Genomic DNA, 27913 nt, shown 5'->3' with positions numbered 1-27913 from the left:
AGTCGATCAGCAGCTGGAAGTTCTCGGTTTACTTTTCTTCTTCCACTTCGTCTTCATCTCAGACGGTTCTGATTGACTGAACACTACTGATCCAGGTAGTAGACGGTGGGCAGGGCCGGGGTCCATTCGGATCAGGATTAATAATCAACTGGCTTAGAGGACACATCCTTACATTTGCTGTTAGGGCATAAAAACTACTTTAAATGTTAGTGTGAATGGTTGTTCGTCTGGGAGTGTGTGTCCGTGTTGGCAAAACATGTTTGAATATATTAAAGTAAAAATGTTTCGATAGTGATATCACAAAATATGCAGTTATTTATGTCTGCGGCGAAGTTTTTACTTCCTGGAGAGAAGAGCGTCATTTACCGTTGTCATGGGAAACGGAAGTCTCGGGACAAAGACGCGTGCAGCTGAGACTTGACTCTGGAGACTTTGGAGAAAACGTGTCCACGCTGTCCCTGCACTTTAGGACCCCCCCCCCCAACCTGCTTTGTATCGAACAGACGTGTCATGATTAATCGGAATGCTTCGCTGCATTGGCGTTATTCGGTTCGTGACCAGAAACCTCGCGGGAGGTGGAGGAGTTCAGCATGTCCGACTCGGGAGGGACCGGAGTCCGGGGACAATCAGGACCGCCGAAGGCTGGGCCCGATTCGGCAGGGCGGCCGAGAAGCTCCCTGCAGATCAAGTGAACCCCCCAAACGTCTCTCCCATCTGGAATCCAAACCAGTGATCCAGAATATGAGGCTCCAACACGTGGAAAAGGTATTTCAGTTAGAACCCCGCAAATGCAGTGCAGTTTCTTTTTGTATAGAAGTATAAATAAGAATGAGACCCCAACCCCCTTCCAAACACATCTCCAAATCATGTTGATGTCTTCAATCAGGATTAACTTCAAAGATCACTGGCAGGTCACGACATCTCACTCAGCCAAAATAAAAACAATACAAATAAAAAAGACGCCTCTCTCTGTTTCTGATTAATCCCATCCCATCTGGCAGCTGCTAAAGATCATAAAGTCTTCATGGCCTCTCATGCACTGCCTTCCTTGAACTGCTAATGCCCTTCTTAAGTGATACTTTCATTTCTTTCTGTGTGTCACATCTTTCATTTTGTGGCAGGGTGTCTATCTCTCATTCATCCAGCCACCTCCCCACCCTCCACGCTGCACACAGCCAATCAAAGACCAGTCACTTCATGCACTTTTAATGGACACTAATCCTTCCGTACAGTCAAGCACATCAAGCGTGCTGCAAATCAGATTTTGCTTTCTTTCTTTTTCTTTTTTTTTGCCCAATTGAAAACACATTTCAGACTCGTGACCCAGTTTACTTTAACTCTCGTCAGTGAGCTTTGGGGGCTTAGGTGGTTTTGAAGGCCTGCTGTGCTCTGCAGGGTCTATTTTCCTCACCTTGTAACACAGAGGCCGCCTGATTCTGCTAACAAATGCATCTGAAGTGAGACATTGTTATTTGTAAGATGACTGCAGTCACCTATGCTCAGGGGTAGAGCTCAGCAGAGGCCACTCACAGCAGATCACAGGGCTTCAAACACCCCACCATGGATCTGCAGGATATTAACAGCTAATGCATCAAGGGGGATGAAGTGTCAAATGGCTGGTTTGTTCCCGTGGACACTGCATTCATCATAGTTATTGTGAGGCTGGTGTAGTCGCTGAGACAGGCCGGCTGGCGAGACGTGGTCCGTATCAAAAGTGACATATCAGATTGGAGTGACTTATCTATGGAAATGTGTTTTTGGAAAGTGATCTTTGCAGCCGGCAAAGAGTCAGGAATCGTCCAGGACGCTGCTTGAAGTTTGATTTAACATACAAAGGTGCTACTGGTGAATTGGCTTAGCCGTGCTTGTTGCCAGTCCATTGTCTCCCTGGCTGCAGAGAAGAGCCGCACACACCGCAAATCACCGAGGAGGGACAGCAAGGCAATCTCGCCGTCTGCAGGTTCCTGCTCGGTTATATTGCGTTTACAGTGCTTTTGAATCGGCTCCCCGTGGTGCTGTTAAGACAAATGCATTAGTAACATTGTTGTGTATTTAGTTGTACTGCTGGGGCTTTGCTGGAAATAAGCGGCTCTGTGGACAGTTTTTTTAAATTAACGTTTTCCATTACATGCATGTGTTGGACCGTGCCTTCTCTGTGTACATGCAGAATTCATGTGCCGAGGCCTCTGCGCTCTGCATCCGCCGAAGTAGCAGAAGGGCAACAACCGGTGTCCCGGTTTGACTAGAAAGAGATTTGCAGTAAATGAGCTCATCCATCAGCAGCGGCGTGTGGGGACAAGGGGAGGATGAGGAGAACGAGGAAGACGAAGAAAGACGGTTGCGTGGAGGAGGGGCCCAGCAGAGGCAGGTCCACTCGGAGGGAAGCCTCGCGGTGAAATATGATGGCCGTGGCATTTCCGTGCTCTCAGACACATCCCCTTGTCCTTTGGACATTGCGGCTGAAAGACTTAAGCTCAGCTTGGTCCTCGTCTTGGAGCTTTATCTCTGCTCCGCATCTAAAGAGCAACGACATTTAGGTGGGAGTAGCATTTTTAACTGTATTAACCAACAACGGTTCCTCTCCGGCGCTCAATTTTCTGTTCGTGTGATGAAGATACAACCCCCTAACATCCAGTTCTGCAATCTTCACCCAGGTTTAAGATCAGGACACCATTCTGTTTAAAATCTTCAACAGATTTGTCTTGTGTTTCTACTATATAAAAAATAAACTTATGGGGGGGTTTAACAAAGCTTGTCTGATGAGCATCACTCCATTTGAAGCAGGAAATGTTATTACTCAGCAAAATTTGTTTTTTGTGGATCTGAACATTGAATCTGTGGAGGATTAAACAAAATGATACAAAACTGATCTCCACCAAGAGATGATCTTTTTTTTTATGTTGATCTTATTCCAATTCCAACTTTTACTCTATTAAAGTTGATACAGCGATGAATGAAACCCTCCCCTGGGTACATTGTAATTTTAAAGTTGGAGCACTGAGAGAAGCTTTTCATTTTACTTGCCAGTACTTTAGATACTACTCTACTAAAATATCCTTTTATGTTGCAAAGTGAGAATTGCTTTCCTCAAAAACAAGCCAGACTTCAAGGTCTGCTCTCCAGAAGGAGGCCTGTAAGATAGAAAACCTTTTTTGGCTCATGCACCAGTCGAGCAATTTTCATTCGACTGACTGGGCTCCTCCTTTGAGTTCACTGTCCAGTTTTACCTAACACATCTATGGCTCATACACAGTGGATAGAGCCGCACAAGGCTTCTGAAAAGCCGAGTGAATACAGTGGATATGGGCCTTCTATATAACAGAACCTGTCATCCCACAAGTGTTGCCGCATAGTAGTTAGAAAAAAGTACAAAATGCCGTTTTGCTCTTGTGTTTTTCATGTTTTTGGCAGTGTGGAAGTGTATGGAAGTGTATTTCTACTGTATTTTTTAGTTATTTATTTATTTATTTTGCTTTTACAAGAATGTGACTTCAGTTTTCTCTAAAACAAGCTGAGACCTGGAGTCGCCCACAGAACACTATTCCACTGTATTTCTATCTGATCATGCATGATGTGTAAAATGTAAATCATTCTTAACCCATATTTTATTCACAATAGAACATAAATAACATATCATTGGTTGAAACAGATATTTTACCATTTCATGGAAAATATTACTTCATCTACAACACATCCCAAAAAAGTTTCCAACAAAAGGCTGGATAAGTAATTTCCCCAAATCGAAAACAAACGAAGTAGCATTTGACAACTAATTAGGTTAATCTGTGATAAATTGCGCCAAAAATGGAACAATTTCAGAAAACATTTCCTGAATGTAAAATTGAGATTCAGAGAATCAGGAGGAATCTGCGCAAGGGACAAGGCCGAAGGTCAAAACTGGATGTGCGGGATTTTCTGGTTCTCAGGCAGCACTGCATTATAAACAGGCACGATTCTCTACTGGACATCACTGCGTGGGCTCAGAAACACTTCCAGAAATCACTGTTGCCGCCACGTTCTCTGGGCCAAAGCTCATTTAAAATGGTCAGAGGCAAAATCGAAACTATGATGAATCAAAATTTGAAATTCCTCTTCGAAACCATGGACGCCGTCTCCTGTGGAGTAAAGACAAGCGGGAATATCCAGCTTGTTATCAGCGGACACTATAAAAGCCTGCATGTCTGATGATATGGGGGTGCATTAGTGCCTACGGCGTGGGCAGCTTACACATCTGGAAAGACACCATCAAAAGCAACATAGGCTCCCATCCAGACGACGTCTCTTTCAGGGAAGGCCTTGGATAATTTGAGCAACACAATGCTAAACCACATGCTGGATCCATCACAACAGCATGGCTTTGCAGGAGAAGAGTCCGGGTTTCGAACTGGCCTGCTTGCAGTCCAGACGTTTCATAAAGAGAAGACATTTGGTGCATCATAAGACAAAAGTCTTAAAAGGCCCAGGACTAATGAGCAGCTAGAACCAAAACAACATAACAGTCTCAACAGCTGATTAGTGGTATCCACCTTTACATACTTTTATGTATTGTAGATGGTGCAAGACCTACATTCTTTTTAATCGTGCACTGAGGGAGATTTTTAAATGACAATTCTCTCGGTGTTTGTACAAAATGGTGAATAACAACCCATCTTTTCTCAAAGACTGAGCCTTTGCTGTCGGCTCCTTTTGGACCCAACAATGACACTGTCAGTCATTACAATTACCTCGAAGTTCAGAATAAAGTATTTGACATCTGCCTTAAATTTCCTTTGTACTTTTGTCCGATTAATAAAGTTTCGAGTAAATAAAATAAAAAAAGTCCCAACTTTGCTTTGGATTTATCTTATTTAATTTAAATGTCAAAAAAATCCTTAAGAATGTCCAGTCCAAGCTGAAACCTCTCTGCTCTACCTCTGATTTATTCACAGGCGACTACAGATGACCCAGCGAACACGAGCAGCGAGTCCTTTAACGACAAACTTCCAGATTCCTCAGGAGGAAGTCAGGTGCGACCTAAAATCATTAAGCCCACATTCATGCTCCTCTCAGACTGTTATCTAATTTTTACTGTGCAAAATGTCGGTTTACCTTTTTTTTTTTTCCCCATTGTATTATTTATGTAGAGATTATTAATTGCCTGATTATCTGCCATTTCTATAAGGAATGTCATATTAGAGGCAGGCTTTTCACTGTTGGCTTGCTGCCCAGTTTGCCTCTGCAGAGGTCACTCGGGGATGCAGCAGTGTCTTTCATGGTTGAAGAAGTGCAGAGCAGCTCAGAAGACAGAAGGATAATAGCTTCGTGTCCTTTTTGTTTTTATCTCTTTGCTTTTATGCACTTTCTTTGCAGGGCTTTCCAGCTTTCCGTACCCAGGCCGGAAAAAGAGCAGACGTCGTTTTCTTGAGGAAGCATCTGGAGCGCGCCAGGTTAGAGTTGCCGCACATCTGTGGGCGTTGGACAAATGTGGGGAAAAGTGACTCCCCTCTGTCATCTTTCGACAGTAGACAGTGTCCTGAGCACTGCATTAGCACCTATTCACGGATAACGGCACATTTAAAAAATTACATAGCTCACGAAAAAGGAGAAAACTGCAACAGTTTGCTCACTGCGGGTTTACTCAGCCTTCAGTGCTTCTGTGTCCTGCAGGCAGATGAGCCCTGGCACTGAAAGCACGGTGGCATTTGGTCCAGTGGGCGTGTGTGTGTGTGTGTGTGTGTGTGCAAACCCCCCCAACCCCACCACAGGGTGTAGAGACAACAACCTCTGGGGGCATCCAAGGGTACTTCCAACCGGCTGACATTTCTGACAGCTTCTGATAGAGCCCGGAGTGCTGAATTATTCATACAGGTGTTATGGGGAAAGGTTGCCATTTTCACAGGAGAAACTCATTCTCAGATGAATTGTGGCTGTTTATCCCTGCAAGTGAATACAGTGGTAATGATTTGGGGCCTGTGATGGCTTTTAGGCCAAATGGCAGGTTATTCTGTCAGGTCACATGCTGAAAGCTCATACATCTGACTGCTTCTCTGGCCAGAGCCAAGCTCTTTGAGGTGATAGGCCACCTTTTGTTTGTCTGCTTAATGGAAATATGAACCGTCGGATTATCACCATTATCTCCCGCCGCAGTAATCGCTCTAAAGGGTCGGTTCACCTCAACAGCAAAATACACACGTTGTCACTTACCTGTAGTCGCTGGGCTCATAGGTTTGGTTTTACCTACGTTGGGTTTGGCGATATTTGCAGTTTAGAGTTCTGCTTCCACCCCAGAACCGAACGTTCATGTATTTGCTGGTTGCAGGCAATAAAATCATCCTTGTTAAAGCAAATAACCTTCGGAGCACTTTCATAAAAAATTCATGACCCTCTTATGAATTATGTTTATTTCTTTTCTGTTCAGTGGAACAGTGGAAGGAGACGATTCATACCGTGGTGTCTGGCTGTTAGTTTTCCTGAACTGCTAAATCACTAAACCTCATTCTTGAAACAAATAGTCAACTGCGAAAACTGATTTATCAAATGAATCACTCTTTTTGCAAAACCTTCAACCACATTCTAACTGTCAAAGCACGTTCTGCACAGTGGTAAAATACACAGGTCATCAGAAGAAGATAGAACAAAGAATCACAGGACGTGCATTGGGCTCCATGATCAAAAAGTTATAATGCAGCAAAAGTACACAGCAAGGCGTCTCAGGGCTTTGCTTTCCTGTCCTCCAGACAGGGGACACGCTAAAAAGCATTAGACGAAACTTGACAGTGTAGTATAACAGTATACAGACCTCTAACACCGTAAAATGACGACCATGTGAAGCCTGTGGCCCATCGCCAGGCCAGAGGCCAAATGAATGGATATGCATAAATAAATTACAGTTCATAAATGTGTGTATTTTTGTCCTTTAGCTCTTCATGAATACCAAAATATGCAAAAAATATAAGTAAAGAGTTTTGCCCTGCTATGCCGAGAACACAGTGTTGTGTGTGTATATTGTGTGATGATCACTATGTAGAAGATTAAAACGTTTTGAACTGATTGGTTTTGCTGCACAAGTCGACGGCTTTGTTAACGTCGCTTAAAGGTTTAACTGTTTTGGGGGATAATTTTGGTTCTAATTTCTTTGCCCCTCGCTTTTATTTTATTTTTTACCAGTACGTTAATACCACAAACATGGAGTCAGTGTATTCGTTCACGGTATAGGAGCAAACTATGATGCTCCGTGAAACTATCTGGATTATTGTTTGGGTTTGTTTTTCCTTCACTTTGCTTCCTGTTTTGTCCTAGTAGACACTACAAAAGCCTAATGGGGGTATTTTGGCTCTTATCCTCACTTCTCTGTCATCTCTGATGCTACCAGCCTGTGTTGCCGCAGTCTGCCATTTGTCCTTGGCCATGTAGACATGAAACATCCCACGCTGTCTTGTCAACATCCGTGTGAATCGTGAACGTGGTTTCCATCACGTTGTATGGCCGACTGATAATACTTCTCGACCTACATTCTTCTGCTCGATTTATAATTGGTGTTTAATTATGAACTGTGCATGATCTCGTCACATTGCAGAAGCCCTGCAGATTTCACTGGGCTGATACCTTTTGAGAAAACTCGGATGTTTAACAATTCATGCATAGGTATTTATGATGATTTGAGTGTGGAAGCAATGAGTAAATTCAGAGTAGAGCAACACAGTCTTAGTTTGACTAATCAGTGTAAAGACACCTCACCTACCACGAACTCTATCTATTTGGTTGCCTGGCAACAAGCAGCCACCCAACGGCTCCTATGGTCTGATCTGTTCTAAACTGCCCCCATCCACCAACACCACCCTCCCTTTGTGCACAAATGTCCATTTTTTTCAATTTTTTTTAATGTTGCAGCCAGTTTTCAACTAACCATCAAACCCTCGTTGCTGTCTTTATTGAGTTCTCAACCAGCCTCTGATTTGTGATCATGATTCAGTCCCATCGAGGGGGAAAAAAAAAAAGCATAATAGGGTTTCACTTCAGAGTTTCTTGGCTTTCAAAGTTTCATTGTGTGTTTATGCATTGATGATACACTGCTTCCTCTCAATGCCTTTTATTTTCACGTCACGCCAATTGCTGCAGCCTGTCATTGACTCTGCACATTTCTCCCGTCAGCTTCCTTCTCTCTCGTTCCCCCTCGGCACATTATTGTTCCGCTTTCATGTTACACTCTCACAACCGGCACTGTTGTCACAAACATTTGTGCACGCGGTGCATCAAGCACAAGCAGAGAGCCCACCGCTTGCCTGCCAGTGTGGAGATGTTAACCAATTAAAAAAAATAAAATGAAATAAAACACTGACTGAAAGAGTCACTTTAGCACAAAGAGCTAACAAAATTAGTCACGTCTGAGGCAAGGTCACTGAGCCACCTCCCACACTCTTGGCAGCCGGCAGCTACTCCAGGGAAAATCCTTTTGCGCATTTGAAGCTACGAGTCATTAGCGATGCTGATAGAAACACACTTTAATTAAGACTGCTGCATTTTGGACTTAGATGTCACATCTGAAGATTAATAAGCAATATCAAGGGTGTGGTGGTATGTAAATAGAACAGACGTGCCTCCGAGCTAAACTGGTGCACTCGGTGTATCACCGAACAGAGCCAAATTAGCATGCTGGAACACAAGTGCTCTGTGCCCCCTCCCAGGCTGAAGTGCTTGGCTCCACTTGTGGGCAAAATATTACCAGCCAGCTGCTCGCTAGATAACAAATAAGAATTGGAGCAGCAGAGGGTTGGAACATATGCAGGCGTTTGTGCCTTTGCTCGTCTGGTTTCAACCTAACAAAGAAGTCTAGTATGTCTGGAAAAAGGTCACGGGAATGTTGTCAGGTCGCCGAGGCTCGGAGATCTCACGCTTCTTATTGTTTTGTGTGTAATCAGGAAATTGAAGCTCCTTCTTTTTACATTCACATTCAAGTTGCTCTGGACAGCTGGGGTTGTCAGATAAAATCTAATAAATCTAATGAATCCATTTGCCTCCACATGCAACATTTTCAAAGCTGATATAAATGTTGCAATACACACTCTGAATGGTTTTTGTACAGCTTTTGTTCTGCTGCTGGTAGTTTTGGTCTTGTGGAGTCTTATTGAAATATTGAGTCTTATTGAGTTTTTGAACACATCAATGGCAGTTTGGTGTGAGTATGAGGTCCAGTTCAATTTAGTTTTATAGCATTAAATCAACAGTAAAAATCATCCCCAGGTACATAAGGTCATTGCTACTGTTTTACAGACATCTGTAGACATTCATTCAGTGAGTAGTTATTACATTTACATTTAGTCTTTTGGCAGACGCATGTATCCAAAGCGGCCTCGAGTGAGGCACAAGGCAGCAAAAATCTAAGTCAAGGAGAAAAAAACCAAAGCAATGCAAAGTGCTATGAGAAGTGTTTCCATTTTCAGACATGCAAGTGCAAGAAAGAACCGACAAGATTTTAGGTTTTTTTTTTTTTTTCTTAGATTTAAGTTTTGCAGTTTTAATATTAGGATATTATGATCACACTGAGTTGAAGAGTTTTTTTTGTGTGGAGCTGGAAAAAATTGGCACCGAAGCTGAATTTTCACTTCAACCTATTCACTAGAAGCAAATAAACAAGAATATTAAATTATTTCACAACCCCATAAACTGTTTTATTCCCTGTACAGTCTCCATGTGATTTGATGTCTGTTTACCATATTGTGTGTCCTCCACATCCAAAACGTACATTTCACTTTAAATGCCATGCAGCCCTTTTGATGGTGTTCGGAATCCCAGTTGATTCCAGCACCAAATAATCATACAGCGGGTGCAGTTTACACCACCTTGACTCCCCACTCCAGCTCTCTTTAATGAGCTTGGCAGCAGCCGGCACTTTGACCTCCGTTTTCTGCCTACTTCACTCTCGAGAAGGCCAACCCCTCATGTTTAAGGATTAACAAACACTGAGGTGTGTTACCTCGGCCGATCTCCTGGCAAAGTCACCTCAACAGTTGCCTCCGCGCCTGCGTCTTTCAATTTTTACACCACAGCTTTAATGCAAAAGTAATTACGCGTGCACTACGGGTAAAACAGGCAAACAGTGTTTGTGGAAAGGTTACGGTTGGAAGCGAAACCACCATAATTAAGTCATTAATCTGGCCAGACATAGCACGTTTCCCCCACAATGCTGTAGTTGGGTGTCATTTGTGGCTGCCTGCTGCTCTGCTGTGCTCTGATTTGGATGATTCACACTGCGTTTGTGTGTGGTTTTATGTGCATGATCATAACTCATCTGCTTTGATATTTTTGTCTCTGTCAAATCCAGAAGATTAATGTGTAGGCCTGACATTTGGCATTTATGCTTTTGTTTTTTACTTGTGTCATTTCCATTGTTGGAGAATGAACTTGATCATTACTGGTGTTGATTTCCCCTGTATTTATGACTCTTTGCAGACATTTGGCGTCGGCAATTAAGAGGGGCCAGAGCTACTTCCACCTCCTGCTGAAAGAAGAACAGGAGGAGCAGGAGGTGGAGGAGAGGCGGCGGATGAGGAGGGAGGAGCAGCTGAGAGAGGAGCCACGACCTCCCAGCTTCTTCTCTGACTCAGACAGTGAATCAGAAGTGTGAGGCAGCAACTCGCATCAGCTCATTTACAGCTTGCAGTGTATCGGCTTCAAACAAAATCTAAATTCAGACGTCTACGATATCTCGCTCTATTACACTTAATCTACTCGACTGACTTATTTGTCCTAACATTTCACTGAGCAACCTGGCGAGGCCTTTAGTAGGTTAAGATGCAGACTCTGAAATCTGTGGTTTCTGTCTAAACAGCATCATGTCTCACTTCCACTCACTGGTATAAGATATTTTATATCGATCCAAATAAGGGGGTACTAACTTTTGCACATGACTGTATAAAATCTATATTCTTGCTGTCAGTGAATGATTGTATCGAATGCTGCTTTGCAGACAAAGTTCAATATGAAAGTATAATTAACGTCAGTGTTCCCATGTTCAGGTGGCCTGTGCCTGCAGCAACCAGCTGTTCCAGTGGGAAGGAAGCGAGATGGCGCAGCAAGAAGAAGCGTTCAGCACGACCTTTCACCCCTCTCTATTACTCTCTGACCTCCCCTCTGCTGAGTGAAGCTCCAAGGTGAGGTTACAAGTAGCTATACCGGCTGATCTGTATAGTTTAGCATTTGGTTTTGAGATGGTGACCTTTAAGCAAGGCTGCGTGTGTTGTAAGACTGTCTACAAGCCGGGTCTTCAGCCTGTCCCTTTCTCTAAATGACCTGCTTACAGTGATGTGTTGTAGGAGCTGCAATGTGGAGGAAGGTGTTAACGGTACCCAAATAAAAAGGCTTCAAAGCTATGACTTTATAAATTGATTTGTCGGGATGAAATCAAGGCAAAATTAAACATCAAAGCTAAGATGATCAGACTCCACGCACCACACTCTTAACTACAGTAAGAACCAAAATTGAGATATTTGAACCTCCACCTCCTCCCGTCAGTGTTCATCCTTTCACTTCGTGTCAAACAGATGTGCTACTACACCTCAGCAAACATCAAACACACAAAAAAAACAAACAGGCAGATTGTGGAATATTTAATGCACAACATCTGACAATGACAGACACTCCTGATGCTTTCATTTTGTATGTCTTTCATACAGCGGCCGCCTTTGATGCTCTGTGAACTGAAACCTTTCTGAAAAACATGCCAGAAAAAAAAAGTTGGCTCTGTCAAATATGCCTTGTTACACATTCAGGTGTTGTAAATGAAGGTTCATCAAAGCAGCATTCAGTGGTTTCTGCTCTGCAAATGTCGTGCTGCACTGCTTTGATGGTGTGCAGAGGACCTGATAGTAATACTGCCTCCAACCCACAAGCTTTTGAATTAAAGTGCAACACAGTTATGTTGTGATAAGTGTAATGTCTTTCAAAATAATTCAACTGGAGAAGCAGGCGGATTAGGCACATTTAGTTTTCATGCTAGGAGACACCTCTTGTACCTGCTGAAGAACCGAGAAGTATTCGCTCTTCACTTCAAGCTTTAATATGCAACTTACATGACACTTGTATCTGTCCGCTAAGATCCACCCAGTCCTCCCACTCCCTGCTCCTCTATGCTTCTCTATAATCTGCCAAACTCGGGCCATGCTCTCCCCTTTAGGCTTAGTTGGTAGAGTGGCCACCCACTGACCATAGGGTCTGGGGTTCGCGCCTCGCTCTTCCCGACCACGTGTCAAAGTGTCCCTGGACAAGACACCAAACCCCCAACAGCCCATCCCCATCCACAGCTGTGCAGGGCCGGTCCTAAGCCCGGTAGATATTGGGGAGGGTTGCGTCAGGAAGGGCCAGGGTCTTTTGAACCAGCTGTCCGAAGTACTCTGGTCAACTTGATTTAGAAGTTCTGAGATCCAGTTGTAAAATGTGGGGAGATTCAATCAAATATAAAACCTACTAGAAGTTATGTTGTAAAAGCGAACCTGGCAAAAATGAAGCCGTTCTCATGATCTCATCTCAAAAAGAGATTGAAAAGGCAATTAGCGCCTTTGTCAGCTCAAGATTGGGTTACTGTAATGCACTTTATGTCGGAGTCAACCAGTCTTCGCCATCGCCTCCAACTGGGGCATAATGCTGCCGCTCGACTTTTAACCAACACCCCCGAGCGTGAACACAGAATGAATCTGTCTGTCAGTGCTTAGGTCACCATAGTGGCTAGACTGCCAAGATCCAGGCTGAGCCATTATCCTTTGTCTTACTCACATTCAAGTTAAGGAAGTTTTGACACACCCAGAGCTTTACATCATCCATCATCATCAATATTTAAACAGGGACTGCAGTGCATTATCCACATTTGGCTTGACTGACAAATAGAGCTTCGATTCATCTCCATAACAGTGGAAGGAGAGATTGTACCTGTGGATGACTGACCGCATTGAAAAAAGGGTGGAACCAAGAATGGAACCCTGCTGAACCCCACAGGAGAGAGACGCACAGGGAGAGGATTTGTCTCCTATCATTACATCCTATTGGCTAAATAGAACCGGAACCATCTAAGAACAGTGCAACAGTGCAAACTAACCAAGGCTGAATGTTTTTGTTTGTACCAAAATTCTATTAATTGTGTCCTGGGTAAAAGGTTGGTTTATATGACTCTTTTTTGATTATAATCAAGAGATTAGCATAACTTCACACAGTATTATAGTCCGGCAAATAGTCAGGTGTTCGTTCTGGCTTGCTTTTCTTCATCTTCATGGATCTGATGGATGATTCCTTCATGCTTTACATTGGTCTGGTCCCCAGGGACAAATAGTCTCTCTACAGCCAGTGTTTATGATACATCTCCTCTAACTCCACATGCATTCGCCGCGACATTATTGCCACTGTCAGAACGCAGCCTTGTTTTCTGGCGAGACCCGTGGAAAATAACCCCGTTTGAAGGCTGTTACCTGACATCTGACAGACCCTAATCTAGCAGACTATCAGCCTGACAGACAAATGGCCTCGTCGATAATGAAAAGAGCTTGAAGTGACCCAGGGCAGCACCATTTGTGTGCAAGGAGGGGTGGGGGTGAGGCAGAAAAGGAGACAGCATTCATATTGTGTCTGATGTGTTTGGAGAAATCACGGCAATGATGTGGTCATAAAGCCTCGAAGCATGAAAGTGTCGTTGTGATGGATGGCACCTCATGACTGCAGGTGACACTGTAACCAGGCCCGCAGACATAGCATGTTTTGCATTGCCTTCCCCTACAGCAGCTCTTATATTGGCAAGTTGTGCCTCTTGTGTAGATCTTTTCTTCTACTTATTTTACCTTTTTTATAGAAGATTTTGAATGAAATTTTAAGTTTTAAAATGGGGCACCACACCAGAGAAAATTCCTAAAAATAGAATAGAACTTTTCAGAGCTTCTTTTCAGTGCACAAGGGTTTCAAACTTGATTTAATCACCTGGTCTTTTTTGGTGTGGAGCACCAACCTGAGTGAGACTGCAGCATTTATAGGCGATATAGCAACAAAATTCATTTTTAAACTCATTTTTAGAATCACATGTTTTTACGCCCTGTTATGTGAGAAACTGAACCTTGCTATCAGTAGTGCTGTTACCGAAAGAGGAAAACTAGCTTTGTTACAATTGTGATTTTGTCCAACTCTCCTGTGTCGGAAAGATCAAATTAAATAGTTTATTAATGTTTTTGGACATAATTCCTATTCTGATTGACCATGACATGAGTGAAATGACCCCTTCACTGATTTTGAACTGGCTTCCTATGGCTGTAGTTTGGATCGAACATAAAAAGATGGGTGTGCAAAGTTTTGTTTTTAATCCCTTTTTGAACTCCAGGAGTTTTCTCGTTTTCTTTATTTTAGTGGAGCATGATGTCTTCTACCTCTGCATTAAAGAAATACAGATAGCAAAATGGAATTTGATAGTAAAATGTGTCAATTGTGTTGTGGAATCATGAAGTCAGTTATCACAATAAATGATGGACTGTGGATGAACCTAGATGGATGTTGACGCTCGTGTGTTTGTGTGCTGTTGCAGGGAGGTCATCTACCGTCAGCTCTGCTGTCTGAATTGGCTGCTAGAGGCCTTGACTCTGGATCGTCCCGGCAGAATCGGCCCCCTCACTGCCTGCTGGGATTCCAAGTGAGTTATTCTGTGGTCAAAGGTTTTTTTTTTTATCGTCCACCCACACATACCCACGCAACACTGACCAGTGATCAGTTAAAAACTTTGCCTTTAGCGGTGCGTAAGAGTTTTGTTTTCTTTTTTTATTATATCTAATCAGCCGATCTTCCTGGTCAAAACTCGCAGATGAATTTATTGTATCGCTCAAATAAAATGTAACTCAACCACAATGTTTACGTCGTGGGAAACAATTATTATGTTTCGTTATTTCTGGCTCTGCAACGTTTAAATCTCAACAATCTTTTAATATGTTGTATCTGTTAAAAGTCGTCATGCGTAACTTGTTTGTGTGATCCTTCAGTTATTATTTTATTTTCAGTTAGTTTAGTTTTGACAGCATAGTGGCGTATTCGGCAGTGAGCCATGAGAGACCGAAGCACATGGAGTGTTAGGATTATGGCTGTATCTCTTCATCATCTCAGAAAGCCTCATACATAATAGATGAGCCTTTATTTACTATTAAGAGTGATCTCACTGTCACGAGCCCCAGTCTGAAGGCTAAAAAACAGCAGCGTGACATGCACACCAGCGGCTCATTACAGTGCTGACCCCTGCACGCTGACTGTTGTGGAACTTCTGTCAAATCCACCCAGCTTTTAAAGCGAGCCACCTGAAGAGATGTTGCATGTGCACCGTAGAGGCTCGGTGATGAAGTGTGGTGGTGATCAGGAGCTGCAGGCTGACAGTGCTGGATGAAATATAAAGTCCAACGCTCCGGAGGGGGTCCAGGCTTAGCAAGGAGATTGCATTCTTCCATCTTAGTCCCCCCCCCCCACCCCCCCCTCAGGTTCTAGCTCTTGTGATATTGACCCACCACAGGGAGTCGAGAGTGAGGAAGCGGAGAGAAAGTGCAGAAGCAGCAGCTGTGTGGTGCTTAAACTCATACTTAACCTAGAACTGCTGTTGCACTGCATCTGTACTCAAAGGCGACTCTTTTTTTTTTTTTTTTCCTCGCCTTGATACTCATCTACGATGACGATTATGATCTTACTCCTGCTCTCCTTCTGTTGTGCTCCTTTTTTCGGTTGCCTTTGATGGTATTAAGAGAAACAGGATGAATGATGATTTCAATGCTCATATTTTTTTAAGAGTCAGATGAGACCTGAGTTGGGAGAATAGATGAATTCATAAAGTTTAAAGGCAACTGTGCCGCGTCGAGTCACAATGGCTCTGTGCAGAATGAAGTATAGGAATATTATTGCACACCACTGTAGGCTTTGAATAATTGATAGAAAAGTGAACAGAACAGGGAACTGGAGGAAAAGAGCTACAAAGAGATTTAAAAAAAAATTTTTTTATTCAAACGTCATCGTGTTACAGCCTCCGGGGCCTTCACTCAGCTTCAAATCCAATTTCCCAGAAAGTCTTAAGCTTTATGGGCCAAATGATCCAGCTGAGGTATTACTGTACGGGAAGACAAGGAGACGATGAAATGAAACATTATTACAAGGTTACGACACTGCTGGGCCCTCCACCAGGCAGGCAGCTCCGATGCTGGGCATCAATCTGAAGCGCTGCGCACTTTTTATGATAAGATGAATTATGATTTTGATAATGGCCAGAGCGACTCTCGAGCTGCCTCTGCCTCGAAGGCCAGTTTCAACTAGTGGTGAGTTGTAGAAGGTCAGCGGGCTGATAAATGTAACACAACAGCAGCTATTATTTTCCATTCTCAGAGACCCTGGCCGAGGCAGGACCGTGCTCAAGACGCTGAAAAAAGAGAGAGCTGCTGACAGCAAATGGGAGCAGTTTGTTTCCAACAAGGTATTCCTCAGTCCTATTTCCTCTTTACTGTATTTTCTATGTTTCTGTAACAATGTAATGTAATTTATCTTTTGATTTGTGTCATATAAACAAAAGTTCAGTACCTGTTTGTTGAATGATGTAATGAACACGTCCCTATGTTTATTACTATGAACACAGGCAGTTTAGTTTATTTTTAGTCAATCCCACACAGACTGTTCACCTGCTGGAAATACTCACTAGAGCAACAAATGTTATTAATCCATGTCTGAAAATAGTCCTCAACAAATGCACTGTTTGCTCGTGTTTGAGTTGCATTTGATTAAAAACTACAGTCACTAGTTACAGTAGGAAAATATTCGGCCTTAAAAATAAAATAAATAAATAATAAGATATGCTCGTGACTTTGAGTGGGCTTGGGTTGGAGGGCTCTGCCTGGAAAGTCAAAAGTGGAGTAGTAATGTAGAATACAGCATTACCACTTTAATTCTTTAGGATAAACTTTAGAATATTTCTGCTACTTTCTAACTTAGTAGCAACAGCATGGGGCAGCCCCTGATGAATTCAACGTGCTCCCAGTAAAGGCTGTAAAGAAATGTCTTCACCAGTTTAGTGGGACTGGCCTGTACCTTAACTTCATTCGACGCATTGTTGGGTCAGATGAAGCTAAGCCTTAAAGGTCAACGCCGGTGACCTACATCACTGATACCGGTTGAATGGCAGCAAATCCCTTGAGCTAACAAGGCACATTTATGCCCAAAGTTATGGAATAAGATGTTGGACAATCACAGGGGTGTAATCTTGGCGTGCCCGTACACCTCTGGCCATAAAGAGTATTATTTTTATCTCTCTCTGTGTGTCCCTGAGGTTTGTAGAAACTCTGATCTCAGTGGGAGGTTGGACTTTGCCAATAACTTAAAATCCTCTACCTGCAACACTCAGCAGAATAAGAGGAGTTTTGGACTGTGACACCTACATGCACCCATCCACAGACACACACACACACACACACACAGGAAAAATTCAGGTGCATTTACTCACTCATGCTCAAGCACATTTAATAAACTGCAAACCCTAAATGCTCATGCACACTTGTTTAAACAGTCAAATGTGCATAGTTACACCCACAGGCTGACTCAGTAAGCATTTTCTCGCACATACACACACACACATGCACACACTCCTTAGGGGATGACAGCCTGTGGCAGTAGAGGACATTTGGAGAGCTGTCGTTGAAGTGTCGTGCTTCCTTCCACCCTGATAATTAGGCTGATGGGAGCGTCACACACACTTAAGACCTGGGTCTTCTCTGACAGACAGGCGGGAGAGAGGGAAGGGCATAGGGGAGACATGTCTGGCTCCTTTCTGTTGCTCATATGTCGTCCTCAGTTGAGAGAAGGGTCTACCTATTGGTGTGTGCCAAGCCGCCGCCTGTCAGCTTGTCTCTGTGTATGTTTGCATATTTCTGCACGTAGGAGGATCAAGTGTCCCCACAGGAGCTGATAGAAATTTAGCTCTTTGCTTTAGGCTTTAAGACACATTATTATTATTATTATTATTATTATTATAGGAACGTTCTACCATTTCTGGGCTTTTTTAACTGCTTTGTTGATGTGCTTTACCGCCATCAATCCATGAATAACTGGATAAATGTGGATGGCCACACATCAAACTGAGATATTTCTAGTATGGGGGGAATAATGGCGCCCAATGCAAAAAAAAAAAAAAGTTAAAAGAACAAAGCCATCACTAGTGAATGCCAGGTATTGGTTTGTCCCACAGAACCAGTTCCAAGAGCCTCCATTTTGTTACACAGGGAGAAAGAGATAATTATAGCCTGTTAAATTCTCTGCTGTGAGTGACCTCAATCTACAGAAACCTAATACAGTCATTAGACAGGTCTTGTTTTGAGTGAGGGATAATTGTGTGGCTAACTACTGTATACTGCATTTAGATGACTGTTTACCTTTGCTTAGAGGCAGTGATTTCATTAGTTATTTCTTTGGGATTCTTTGGTTTTAAATGGCAATCTGGGAAATGTAGGAAACATAAATTACCTTAAATTCCAAGAATGAATTGCTTAGTAGATGTTCATTTGGCAATTTTGTGTATTTCAAAATAAAATAACCTTTCTTCAGGTGAGAAGGCAAGAGCGTGACACTGAGGAAGTAAATACATTAATATAAGATACAGTTACACTCTCTAACTTCATAACAATAATTATAGATGGATATTTCTTTAGAAATTAGGATTCGATTAGGGTTCAAAAGTAACAAGAGCTACACTGTAATGGCCAAAACGCTTTGCTGTACTGACCTCTATGGGTTGAAAGTCTGAAAACTTTTAAACTTGCTGTCAAGACATGCTGTCTTTCAGGAATGTGCTCTTGCAAATCAAACCGCTTTTAATCTCCTTTTGTCTTCCCCTCTAAAAGCCTTGCCGAGCTCATCCTAAGCGCCGTAGTAGCACCACTGTCTACCTCCAGGCTTTCAGAAGGGCTTCCTTCATGAGCGTGGCCTCCCTCTCAGCTCTCACCTCGACCACTGTGGGCAGCAGTCTGTCCTCTCTGGTCCCAGGCCCTGGGGAGGACACAAGCTCCGCAGGAGCACCGGAGGAGACACAACGCCCTCCCTCTGAGTGTAAGTGTTTGCAATGCAGTTATTTTTTAGATGCAGATGTGCTGTGAGAAATTATGCCACAAAACATATTAAAGCAAGAGTTCACTCAGAACATGAATAATCTGATCTTCACTGGCTGATCCAGAAATGTGTACAGACAGGCTCATCAAGCAGAATATGCAGCTCAGTGAAAATGATTCTCAATCAGGGCAATAGAAATCATGTTCGTTGTCAGTGTTTCTGGCAAATGTTGATGTCAATAAGTGCAAGAGTGCACAACACGCACTGAACAGACCCCACCCATTTCCCACCAGCATGTCACTTCGCTGAGACACGAGCAAAAGACGCGCTTGCACATATAGACAGAGTTCGTTCAGTAAACCCCAACTTATAGTGTTAGCATCATTGCAACAGCTTGAATGTGATCCTGCTGTATGAAGTGTTGTGTGGCCCTTGTCTGTCTGCAATTTGTTTACTGGGGCTTCTCTGCCTTTGTTTCAATTTTATATACCAAACAAGTCTATATTTATTTTTTATTGGTTTCATTAGACCTCTACAACAAAAAATCTGCAGTATATGTAAAGCTGTAGGCTATTTAAACTAGTTCTAGTATGAAGTAAAATCAACCCACTCTGCTCCACCTAGCCCTCCCTCTCCCTGCTCTGCAGAGCTCATCAGGCAGCCGTCATCATCAAATTACAGTAAATGAGAATGCTACAAAAATTCGTCTTTGGACATGATTCTAGTGAAAATATATAGTTGCAAAAAGTCACAAACTGCATCTTTACTTTACACTTAACCAGAGACAGAAATAAAATCTCACAAGTTACTGTCGGATTCAATCTAAAGTCAGCCCCAAACCTAATTTCAATCTAAACTGGACCTAGCAGCAAAAAGAATGATCTGAAACAATCTCTGTTTGCAAAAGCTTCCTGCTGTGAGGGTACAAAATCTCCAAATTGTTCTACAGAAACTCTGCTCTGTTGTCATAGAAACAGCTCTTTGACACGAACACAAAGCCTTAAAAAGTCACTTTATTCCTGCGGCTAGAGACAGAGAAAGTATTACAGGAGGAAAAAAAACATGATGGCACCCAAAATTCTCTTTCCAACCTCAAGAACACACACACACACACACCACCTGCTGAGTCTGAAATGAAAACGAAGGTAAGAGTTGAGCGGGTTCGATACATCCCTCAACTGGCCGATCAGAGCCTTTCCATCCTGTGCTGCTTCCCATAGTGCATTCTTTCAGGCTCCACAGCAGAGTATAATTAGTTATCTGATTCCCCCACCACCCCCACCTCCTGTAGATTACAGGTTTCATATCATTACCCCCTGATGATAGACTGCCCGAGTCATTGTCAGGTTGTTGTTTCTTCTTTTTTCTCGCCATTGCTCTCTTTCCCATGTTTTTTTTTTTCCTCCCTCGCTCTCTAATCATAAAAGGAGTCCAAAAAATCAAAGGATTAATTCAGCGTCATTGGTTTAGAGCAATTAACTGCTGTTCCAGCTAATCCCCCGAGTTATGTCTCAAATCCAGAAATTGGCCACTGGAGATGTGCAGCTCTGCCCACACTACATTGTTTTGCGTGGTAAATGAAGTTCAAAGGAGGAGTTCTCAACTTTGAGAGGAGAAAAAAGAAACAGCCTTTCAAACTCTTTGATGAAATAAACTTTGAATAATTAGGAGGTTTATCTTTGCATTTCAATGTAGTTTTTCCACCCAGTGTTTTTTAGCAGCACAGATACAGTAGTTAATCCACTGCATTCATTAGGGATAATTAAAGAACTCTATTTATTCAATCTAAAGTCAGCCAATTGCAAAAGTTATTGGCTATTACAGTTTTGGCTGCAGGTTTTTATGTAGCCATTCCACATGAGAAATTGTGCTATACGTTTTAATAAGTGCCTCATCTCCCTGATTTGTCACACTGTGATTAATTTTGTCACAGTTGATAGAGAACTTGAATCATTTAGGCTGGTATTTAAAATTTTAATGAATGTTTTATACTCTCGGGAGGATTTATAAAGGATTACTTCTGTGACATCTATGTACATCTACTAGCTGCTGCTTCACATGCTACACCACCCCTTTCTGTCCTTTTGGGGTGTAATAACAACATGTGAACACCAGGGGGAGACATGAGATCAAAAATGAAAACACATTTCTACTTTAAATTTTAACTCAGGTTGTAAGACATGCATTGCAGCAATACTGCAGTAATACGCTAATCATTTTTAGTTTTTACACAATTACCTACTTATATTTGGATTGTTTATATTTCTACACCCACATTCTGGATTCTTCATAGACTCAGAATAACTGGCACATTCATGTAGAGGTCTGAAGTGCAGTGCACCTTTTTCACACACACTGGGACAAACGTCACATACTCAACAAAGTTATGTCTTTAGACACTTTTGGACCAAAGTTTTCTGGAGACTACCCACTGGGGATCTCACCGAGCGCTACGTACTATATTTCAGGTGGCATTCGTGCTGAAGGGATGCAAGCCGGCCCACAGTGGAAATGCATTTATGTCTTTCTCTATCTGGGAAACTGGCATTAGATTAACATATGTCGTATTTCGACTCGACGCCAGCTTTTATCTTGCAAAAAAAGTGCAACGGTACAGCAGTCTCAGGATGAAAATGACAGCTGCCCTGTGGCTCAGTGTTCTACCAGTGAGAGCACGCATAGTCATTAAACGTTTTTTTTGCCAGAGGGGCACCTGAATTGCTAAAAGTATCTCATATTTCTTAAGGAATAAAGCAAAATCTTGGGGGGGAAAGACGGAAAAGATTTAATATAATCTTGCATACCATGTTGAATGGCTCTGTGTGGTCCAGACACCACAGAACATGAAATAATGTATAAATCTTGAAAGTGATGACAAACTTTGTATAGAAATGTCATTAATTTCAGTCATAGGAAGGCACCGAAATCATTTATAAAAGATGCAGTGGAGTTGTCTTATTATTTCCTGTGAACTTCACTTGACTTCACCGCTGCCTCAGCAATTCTGTTTTCCCTGAACCTCATGCAGTGTGTTTGCTCATGCTAAAGGTTTTTAGTTATTGCAAATCCCTCTGGGAGAAAATTAGCACGAGCAGTTGTAGAAAGAAAAAAAAAAAGGGACGTGCCACGAAAATAGTGATATTAATTATTTGTCTTCTGGTCTTTGCACACACTGTCAGATGTCCAACAGAGGGTCCAGAAAGAGCAGCAAAGCCCCCAAACCAGCAGTTTGGGTGATGGGTAAGTTGTGCCAACCTGTATCATCATTTTACCAGCTCTGAACAGCAGCATACAGTAACAACAGTACTTAATCCAGGACCTCCACCCATGACTCTTGTTATTCCTTATGTTCAGGCTGCCATTATGGTTCACACAGTTGCAATAACTGGAACAGTAGCAGAGACTTCACTTCCTACAAACATGACATTTAAGAGGACAAAGGTCCAAATGACCCTGGAAGGATTGTGTGATGAGAAATGCGCAGTGGCAGCTCGAACTTGACTCTCTCCACTCTCTCTGCAATGACAGCCCCTCAACGAGCCTTTCTATTTTTAGTCAGCTTTAGCTGCAGCCTTCTTCTAGGCCTGTGCCTGCTTTGAAAAAAAGTGACCTGAAAGGTGACGATGTGGATAAGGAACTGATGGACAAGCTGTAAAATGTTATCGCAGACATTTTTTTGGTGTTTTGTTCCACCTGACATTTAGTTTTATGTTAAAGATGTGATCACATAATAACCGCCATTCGTGTGCTGTAGGAGGGATTTTTCTCTCCATGTGGCCTCTCCACACTTTAACAGTCTTCTCTGCAACCATTGTCTGTTTCAGTTTGAGAGCATCTGAGTCCAAGAAGACGGACAATCAAACCGAGTCCAAGATTGCAACGGCATCTCAACCAAAAAGGTTGAACTTCACCCGCATACATAATTCATTAGGCTTAAAAAAATCTAATAAACTTTGCATTCACAATAAAGTGATGTCATTTAATCCAAAAGAACTTTAAATAAAACACTTTACATTCTTGGAGCAGTGTTGCGCAATTATCCTAAACACAAAGACAAAACAGTTTTTCAGAGCTTGTTAAAGAGTAAAATTAAAGCCAAAAGAAGCAAGAATGTACTGTGTGTGTGTGCAGCACACATCTGGCAGAACATGAGAGGAAGTGTCTTTAAAGGTCTGTGGGTCAGTCACCGTAAAAAGATTTGACACCAAATATTAACTTGATTTGTTTGATCTATTATGGACTGGGTTGCAGCGCTAACACTACCAAACTTTGTCTTAATGCAACGTGGCATAAAGTCTGTTACATGTTCTGCAGCTTTCTAAATGTTTCAAAAGCCAAGAAAGAGATATTACAGTATAGCACAACAATAAATCTAGTGTTTGAACACAGCAATAAATATTTGCCTCTTGTGTTCCCAACATCCAGCTGCCCCACTGTGCCGCCATCGGCCGTCAGCCATCTTATCCACGGCAAGGCCTCCGTGCTGCAGGAGCTGAGAGCTGCCTTTAAGGAGAAGGCTGAGGAGGTGGCCGAAAGCTACGTCAACACGTTGGAGCTCAAAGCCAGGTCTGGCATTTCCAAACTGCCAGTCTAGTATTGGCGCAATGATCCTTTTTTTATTTGGTAACATTTAACACAGAGAGATTAGCAGTGTTTAAAGTGATATTTAACTTGGACGTTTTCATTTGAGGGCTGATGATTTCCCGGGGGATCAGCATGTGTTTGTGAGATTACAGGCTTTAACTCACTCGCCCTCTGAGGGTTAACGTTAGAAACACTCCTCAGACTGCTACTGCTTTCACAAGCACGTTTGCATTGTTGTATCTGTGAGAACCATATAAGACCGTCTGCGACCTCACAGCTTCTTTCAGTTCCTATTGTTTTTTTTTTTGTCTTTTCTTTTTGTGTTTTCACACTCTTTTCTTCCCCCGTTCAGGGAGAGGTTAAACAGCGGTCTCCAGATGTATCGGGCCTTGTGTCATAAGACCGAATCCCAACATCATGCTCCACATCATGTGACTTGCAAGTCCCAAGTGATGCAGGCTCCAAACAATAAGAACAACCCCAGCAACAATTTGTGGTATGCGGCCTGGTGAAGACGTTACTTAGTATGGAATCTGTAGTCGGGGGTGCGGTGAGATTTACTGTGATGGGTGTGTTTGCACATGTGGTCTTGAGCATAATTAGAATTATTCTCACATCCGTGCTGGTTTTTCCTCGTCACTTTTGTCAGGCTGTCCTCCCTGCTGAGCAGCCTGCCTGAAGAGCTGTGTGAGGGGCGAGCAGTGAACAAGGTCATGCAGAAGCTAAGTGGTTTTGCCGAGCAGCAGACCATCAGGGTTCGACCTCAGGTCTTTCTGAAGGTGCTGGGGGGTCTGGAGCCGTGGGAGCTCTGTCTGCCTGAGCTGTGTGTTGCCGTCCAGGTACACAAGCCATCACTCTCACCAGATATTGCAGAGAAAATCAAGATGCTAAGGTGGCAAACACATCACCAAGGCCTTGTTGCATTAGTGATAATGTCCTTGTGTTTAACTCTATCTACAGCTTGTGCCAATCAAATGAAAGGAGAAACAAGCCAAATAACAGATATTTTGAGAAGCAAATCCCATCAGAGATCCTGTAGAAATGTACACACATCATATGATGATATAGCTTAAGTAAAACAAACGAGTTTAGAAATTAGATTTGGAAATGCATCAAATAAAAAAAAAAATTAAAAGCAAAAAAATATAGATATTATACTTATACTTTAATGCACATGAATTGATATGAGCTAAATCTATCGTAGTTTGCAAAGAATTCACTTTTCGTGTCAGCAGACAAGCTGAACGTGTCATAGAAACCAGCAACATCCATAGTCTATGATTTCTGATCTGATTTCTCATCCTGTGTTTTGAGACAAAGTCCAGATCGAGCTGAAAGATTTAACCTTCCCCCAAATTTAGTCTTGACAGTAAAGCTCTGATCACTCCCACCAACTCTTCAGCTGGACTAACAGACTCAAGCGCATCCAAACACGTCCGTACTGGTCAGAAATGAGGAGCACTACATTCTTCCAGAGCAGACACAAAGTCTAATTACAGGAAGCTGACTCATAAATAATAGTTGAGGACAGTAAAGATGCCTCACTGATTTAGAGGGTCCGTTCTGGCAGTTTACTTAGGTTGTTCTCAAAACAGGAGTATATAATATACACTAGGTAGTATATAAGTATACAATTACTTGTTTTTAAAGCCAACATAGACGCTGTTAATTTTTACTTGCAGTCATCATCAGCTGTGAGATTTGATTTTGTGTTTCATTTTTTTTACTTTTGCCTGTTTGTCTCTGTTACGGTTTAAATCCCCCACCTCCAGTTTGTGCGTTTGCTTTATCAGATTGCCATGGACCACGTGGTGCAGATGTCCAGGGCTGAGTACGACGCTTGGCTGTTTTCGAGGGTCACTCTGCCCCCATAGTGGCACCGTGTCCCTCATACAGCAGTGGAATCGCACTCAGGAAGACGTGTACAGGAGGTCAGATACTGGGACAAATACAGAAAAGTCACACACATAAAGTCACTAAAGTATTAAATGTGAGTTTCAGGCTGAAACGGTCTGAAAGTCGAAGAGTTAGACGTATTTTGCACCTCAGCATTTTACCATAAACACGAGCAGAAAAGTAGAGGATATTGTGTCCACACAGGTAGCTGCAGAGATAAATGCCAGCTTAAGACAAATCACTGCATCAACAAGTAAAAAGATTCAAAAACATCACCTCGAGTCATTTTTAACCCAGACTTTAAATAAAATGCTTAAAAATATTTTGTTAAGAGTACAATACTTTTTAGCCTAATAAGCAAATATTATACAACGATACAAGCTGCAGGGCGTGTGGCTTGTTGCAGAGGGAGTGAGGATCTGTAGTGGGTCACTGTGCAACATATATGTGGAGGGAGACCCGAGACAGACCCGAGGTGAAACTTACTGAGACGGGAGTGCGTGAAACTGTGAGTGAATATGAAACAACTTACAAATTCTGTTTTCCTCCAGCAGCAGTTTGAATCCAATCCAGCACAAAAACCATATAATTCACTGTAGCCTCTGTGAAATGTCCACACTCCCAAACTGACCGTGACTTCATACAGCACTATCCTGCCCTCCTTCATCCTCGACAGCCTCTCAGCCCCCTCGTTCCTATGTTTGTAAGGTGAGGTTTGAGATCGTGGTTTTTTTAATAACATCAAGGCAGCTGGGCGCCACATTTCCACTGGTGACTTGTAAACACGGTACAAAATGGGAAACTCCCATTCTATCATAGGAGAAGATAGATGGCAGAGCAGGGCTGTGCCGAGAGGTTTTTGAACAGAGCTACAATTTGTTTGTCTGCTTTTGCTACTTCACCGGACTTGTAGCTGACAGAACAGTTAGAAGAGTTTGATGACACACTGTAGGTCAAAGGAGGGAGGAAGACAAGTTGACTGATGAGAGGTCACCTCCTAACGCTGTGATCTGGACTTTGTTTTACACTTTGATATGTAGCACAGCGGGGGGAACAGAACAACAGCAGACAGGCTGACCAGACACAAGCAGCCAGAGGGGTTCAGAGTGTCAGGGGCCCTATTACGGGGGGCACTAAGGGTGTGGAATCGACAACCGTACAATAGGCCAAAGTTTGCTGCCTGTGGAGAAGCCCTTTACACTGGCCGGGGCTCATACAAAGTGCCTGGGCCTGGGGCAGCCACACCATCAACCCTGAGCCTGCTGCACTACAGCTGGAGACAGATTGAAGAAGCAACCAGAAGCTGGACCAGTGCCTTTACCTTTACTGTCTTTACTTCACCAAGAGAACCTAGTGACAGACGAACCAGATGCCACTGATAAATCGCTATACATCTTGATTTGGTAGCTTAAAGTAAAACTCTTTTTGTGGTGCTGTTCTTTGGCTTTCCTTTTCTTTCTGCTTCAAAAAAATGCAAACCTACCACACGCCCAGAGGTGATCTAAAGCGAGATGACGTATAAACAAGCCAGTTTACTCTTGTTGAAGCTACTCAGATTGACTTTTAACCCCACCTTCCCCTGGGGGTTTCATTAAAAGTGCCTGACCCATGACTCCGTTTCTGATAAGATTAGTGACCTCTTGTTCCCTTTTTATTACCCAATCACTATTTGAGAACAATTGAATCTGTCTGAGCATGTGTTTTGGGAATTGTGAGAAACCTTTCGAAAGGGAAACGTTTGTTACGTGTAATTTGCGACTTGTCTAATTTAAGTGTGTGATATTATAGCTCAGGTTTTGTAAACTACTCTATTGATTTTAGTCCTTATTTATAATTATTTGTATTAGATGCTTTGCATTTCTTCCAGGGGGAAAGGCTACTTCAGTCCATGTGAGTGAGTGCGAGCTGTGGTAGGGGAGCAGCACACAGTGAAAGGGAGAGTTTACTTGCCTGGAAGAGGACGGGTGGGACTGGAAACAAGGGGAGCAGTGAGCTAGCACATATTTCGGGAATCCCACACAGTCTGGGAGTTAAGCTCATCCCATCCCCACTCCCCTTGTTATGCTGTGGTTGCCCTGGGCAGGGGGGAGGGGGCTGAAGTGCAGGATGGTGGAGCAAAAACATGAAGGGGAACAAGCTGCCTTTCATTTGAACTTCTCACTCAGGATTTGTGATGAATACAGCCGAGTCATGTTGAAATTACAAAGGAGACATGGTTACAAATGAATGGCCAAACGTTTAGGGCTGCATATTATAGTCTTACCATTTCAACAGCTGGGAGGTTTTTAGCATCAAAAATGATAGGGACACTGGATACAGCTCGATGCCTGAGCGTTAAAGTGGTGCTTTACCTATTTTTACCAACTCAGATCTG

The 27913-nt window shown here is 42.7% G+C and overlaps 1 protein-coding gene across 1 annotated transcript; it reads left to right on the top strand.

Moving 5' to 3' along the window:
- The first annotated feature begins 286 nt into the window (after window positions 1-286).
- LOC137135984 (coiled-coil domain-containing protein 60-like) lies at window positions 287-27913 on the top strand. The gene is given in 14 exon segments (XM_067520902.1): window positions 287-765; window positions 4929-5006; window positions 5350-5426; window positions 10429-10599; window positions 10995-11129; window positions 14531-14635; window positions 16354-16441; window positions 18855-19059; window positions 22239-22299; window positions 22884-22958; window positions 23485-23625; window positions 23996-24139; window positions 24293-24482; window positions 25437-27913. Coding segments are annotated over 14 exon segments (1920 nt in total). The 5' UTR covers window positions 287-510; the 3' UTR covers window positions 25632-27913.

The sequence above is a fragment of the Channa argus genome, chromosome 11 (assembly GCF_033026475.1).
Source record: "Channa argus isolate prfri chromosome 11, Channa argus male v1.0, whole genome shotgun sequence".
Classification (NCBI taxonomy): Eukaryota; Metazoa; Chordata; class Actinopteri; order Anabantiformes; family Channidae; genus Channa; species Channa argus.
Note: the sequence above shows the minus strand (reverse complement) of the source record. Positions and strands in the feature narration are given on the sequence as shown.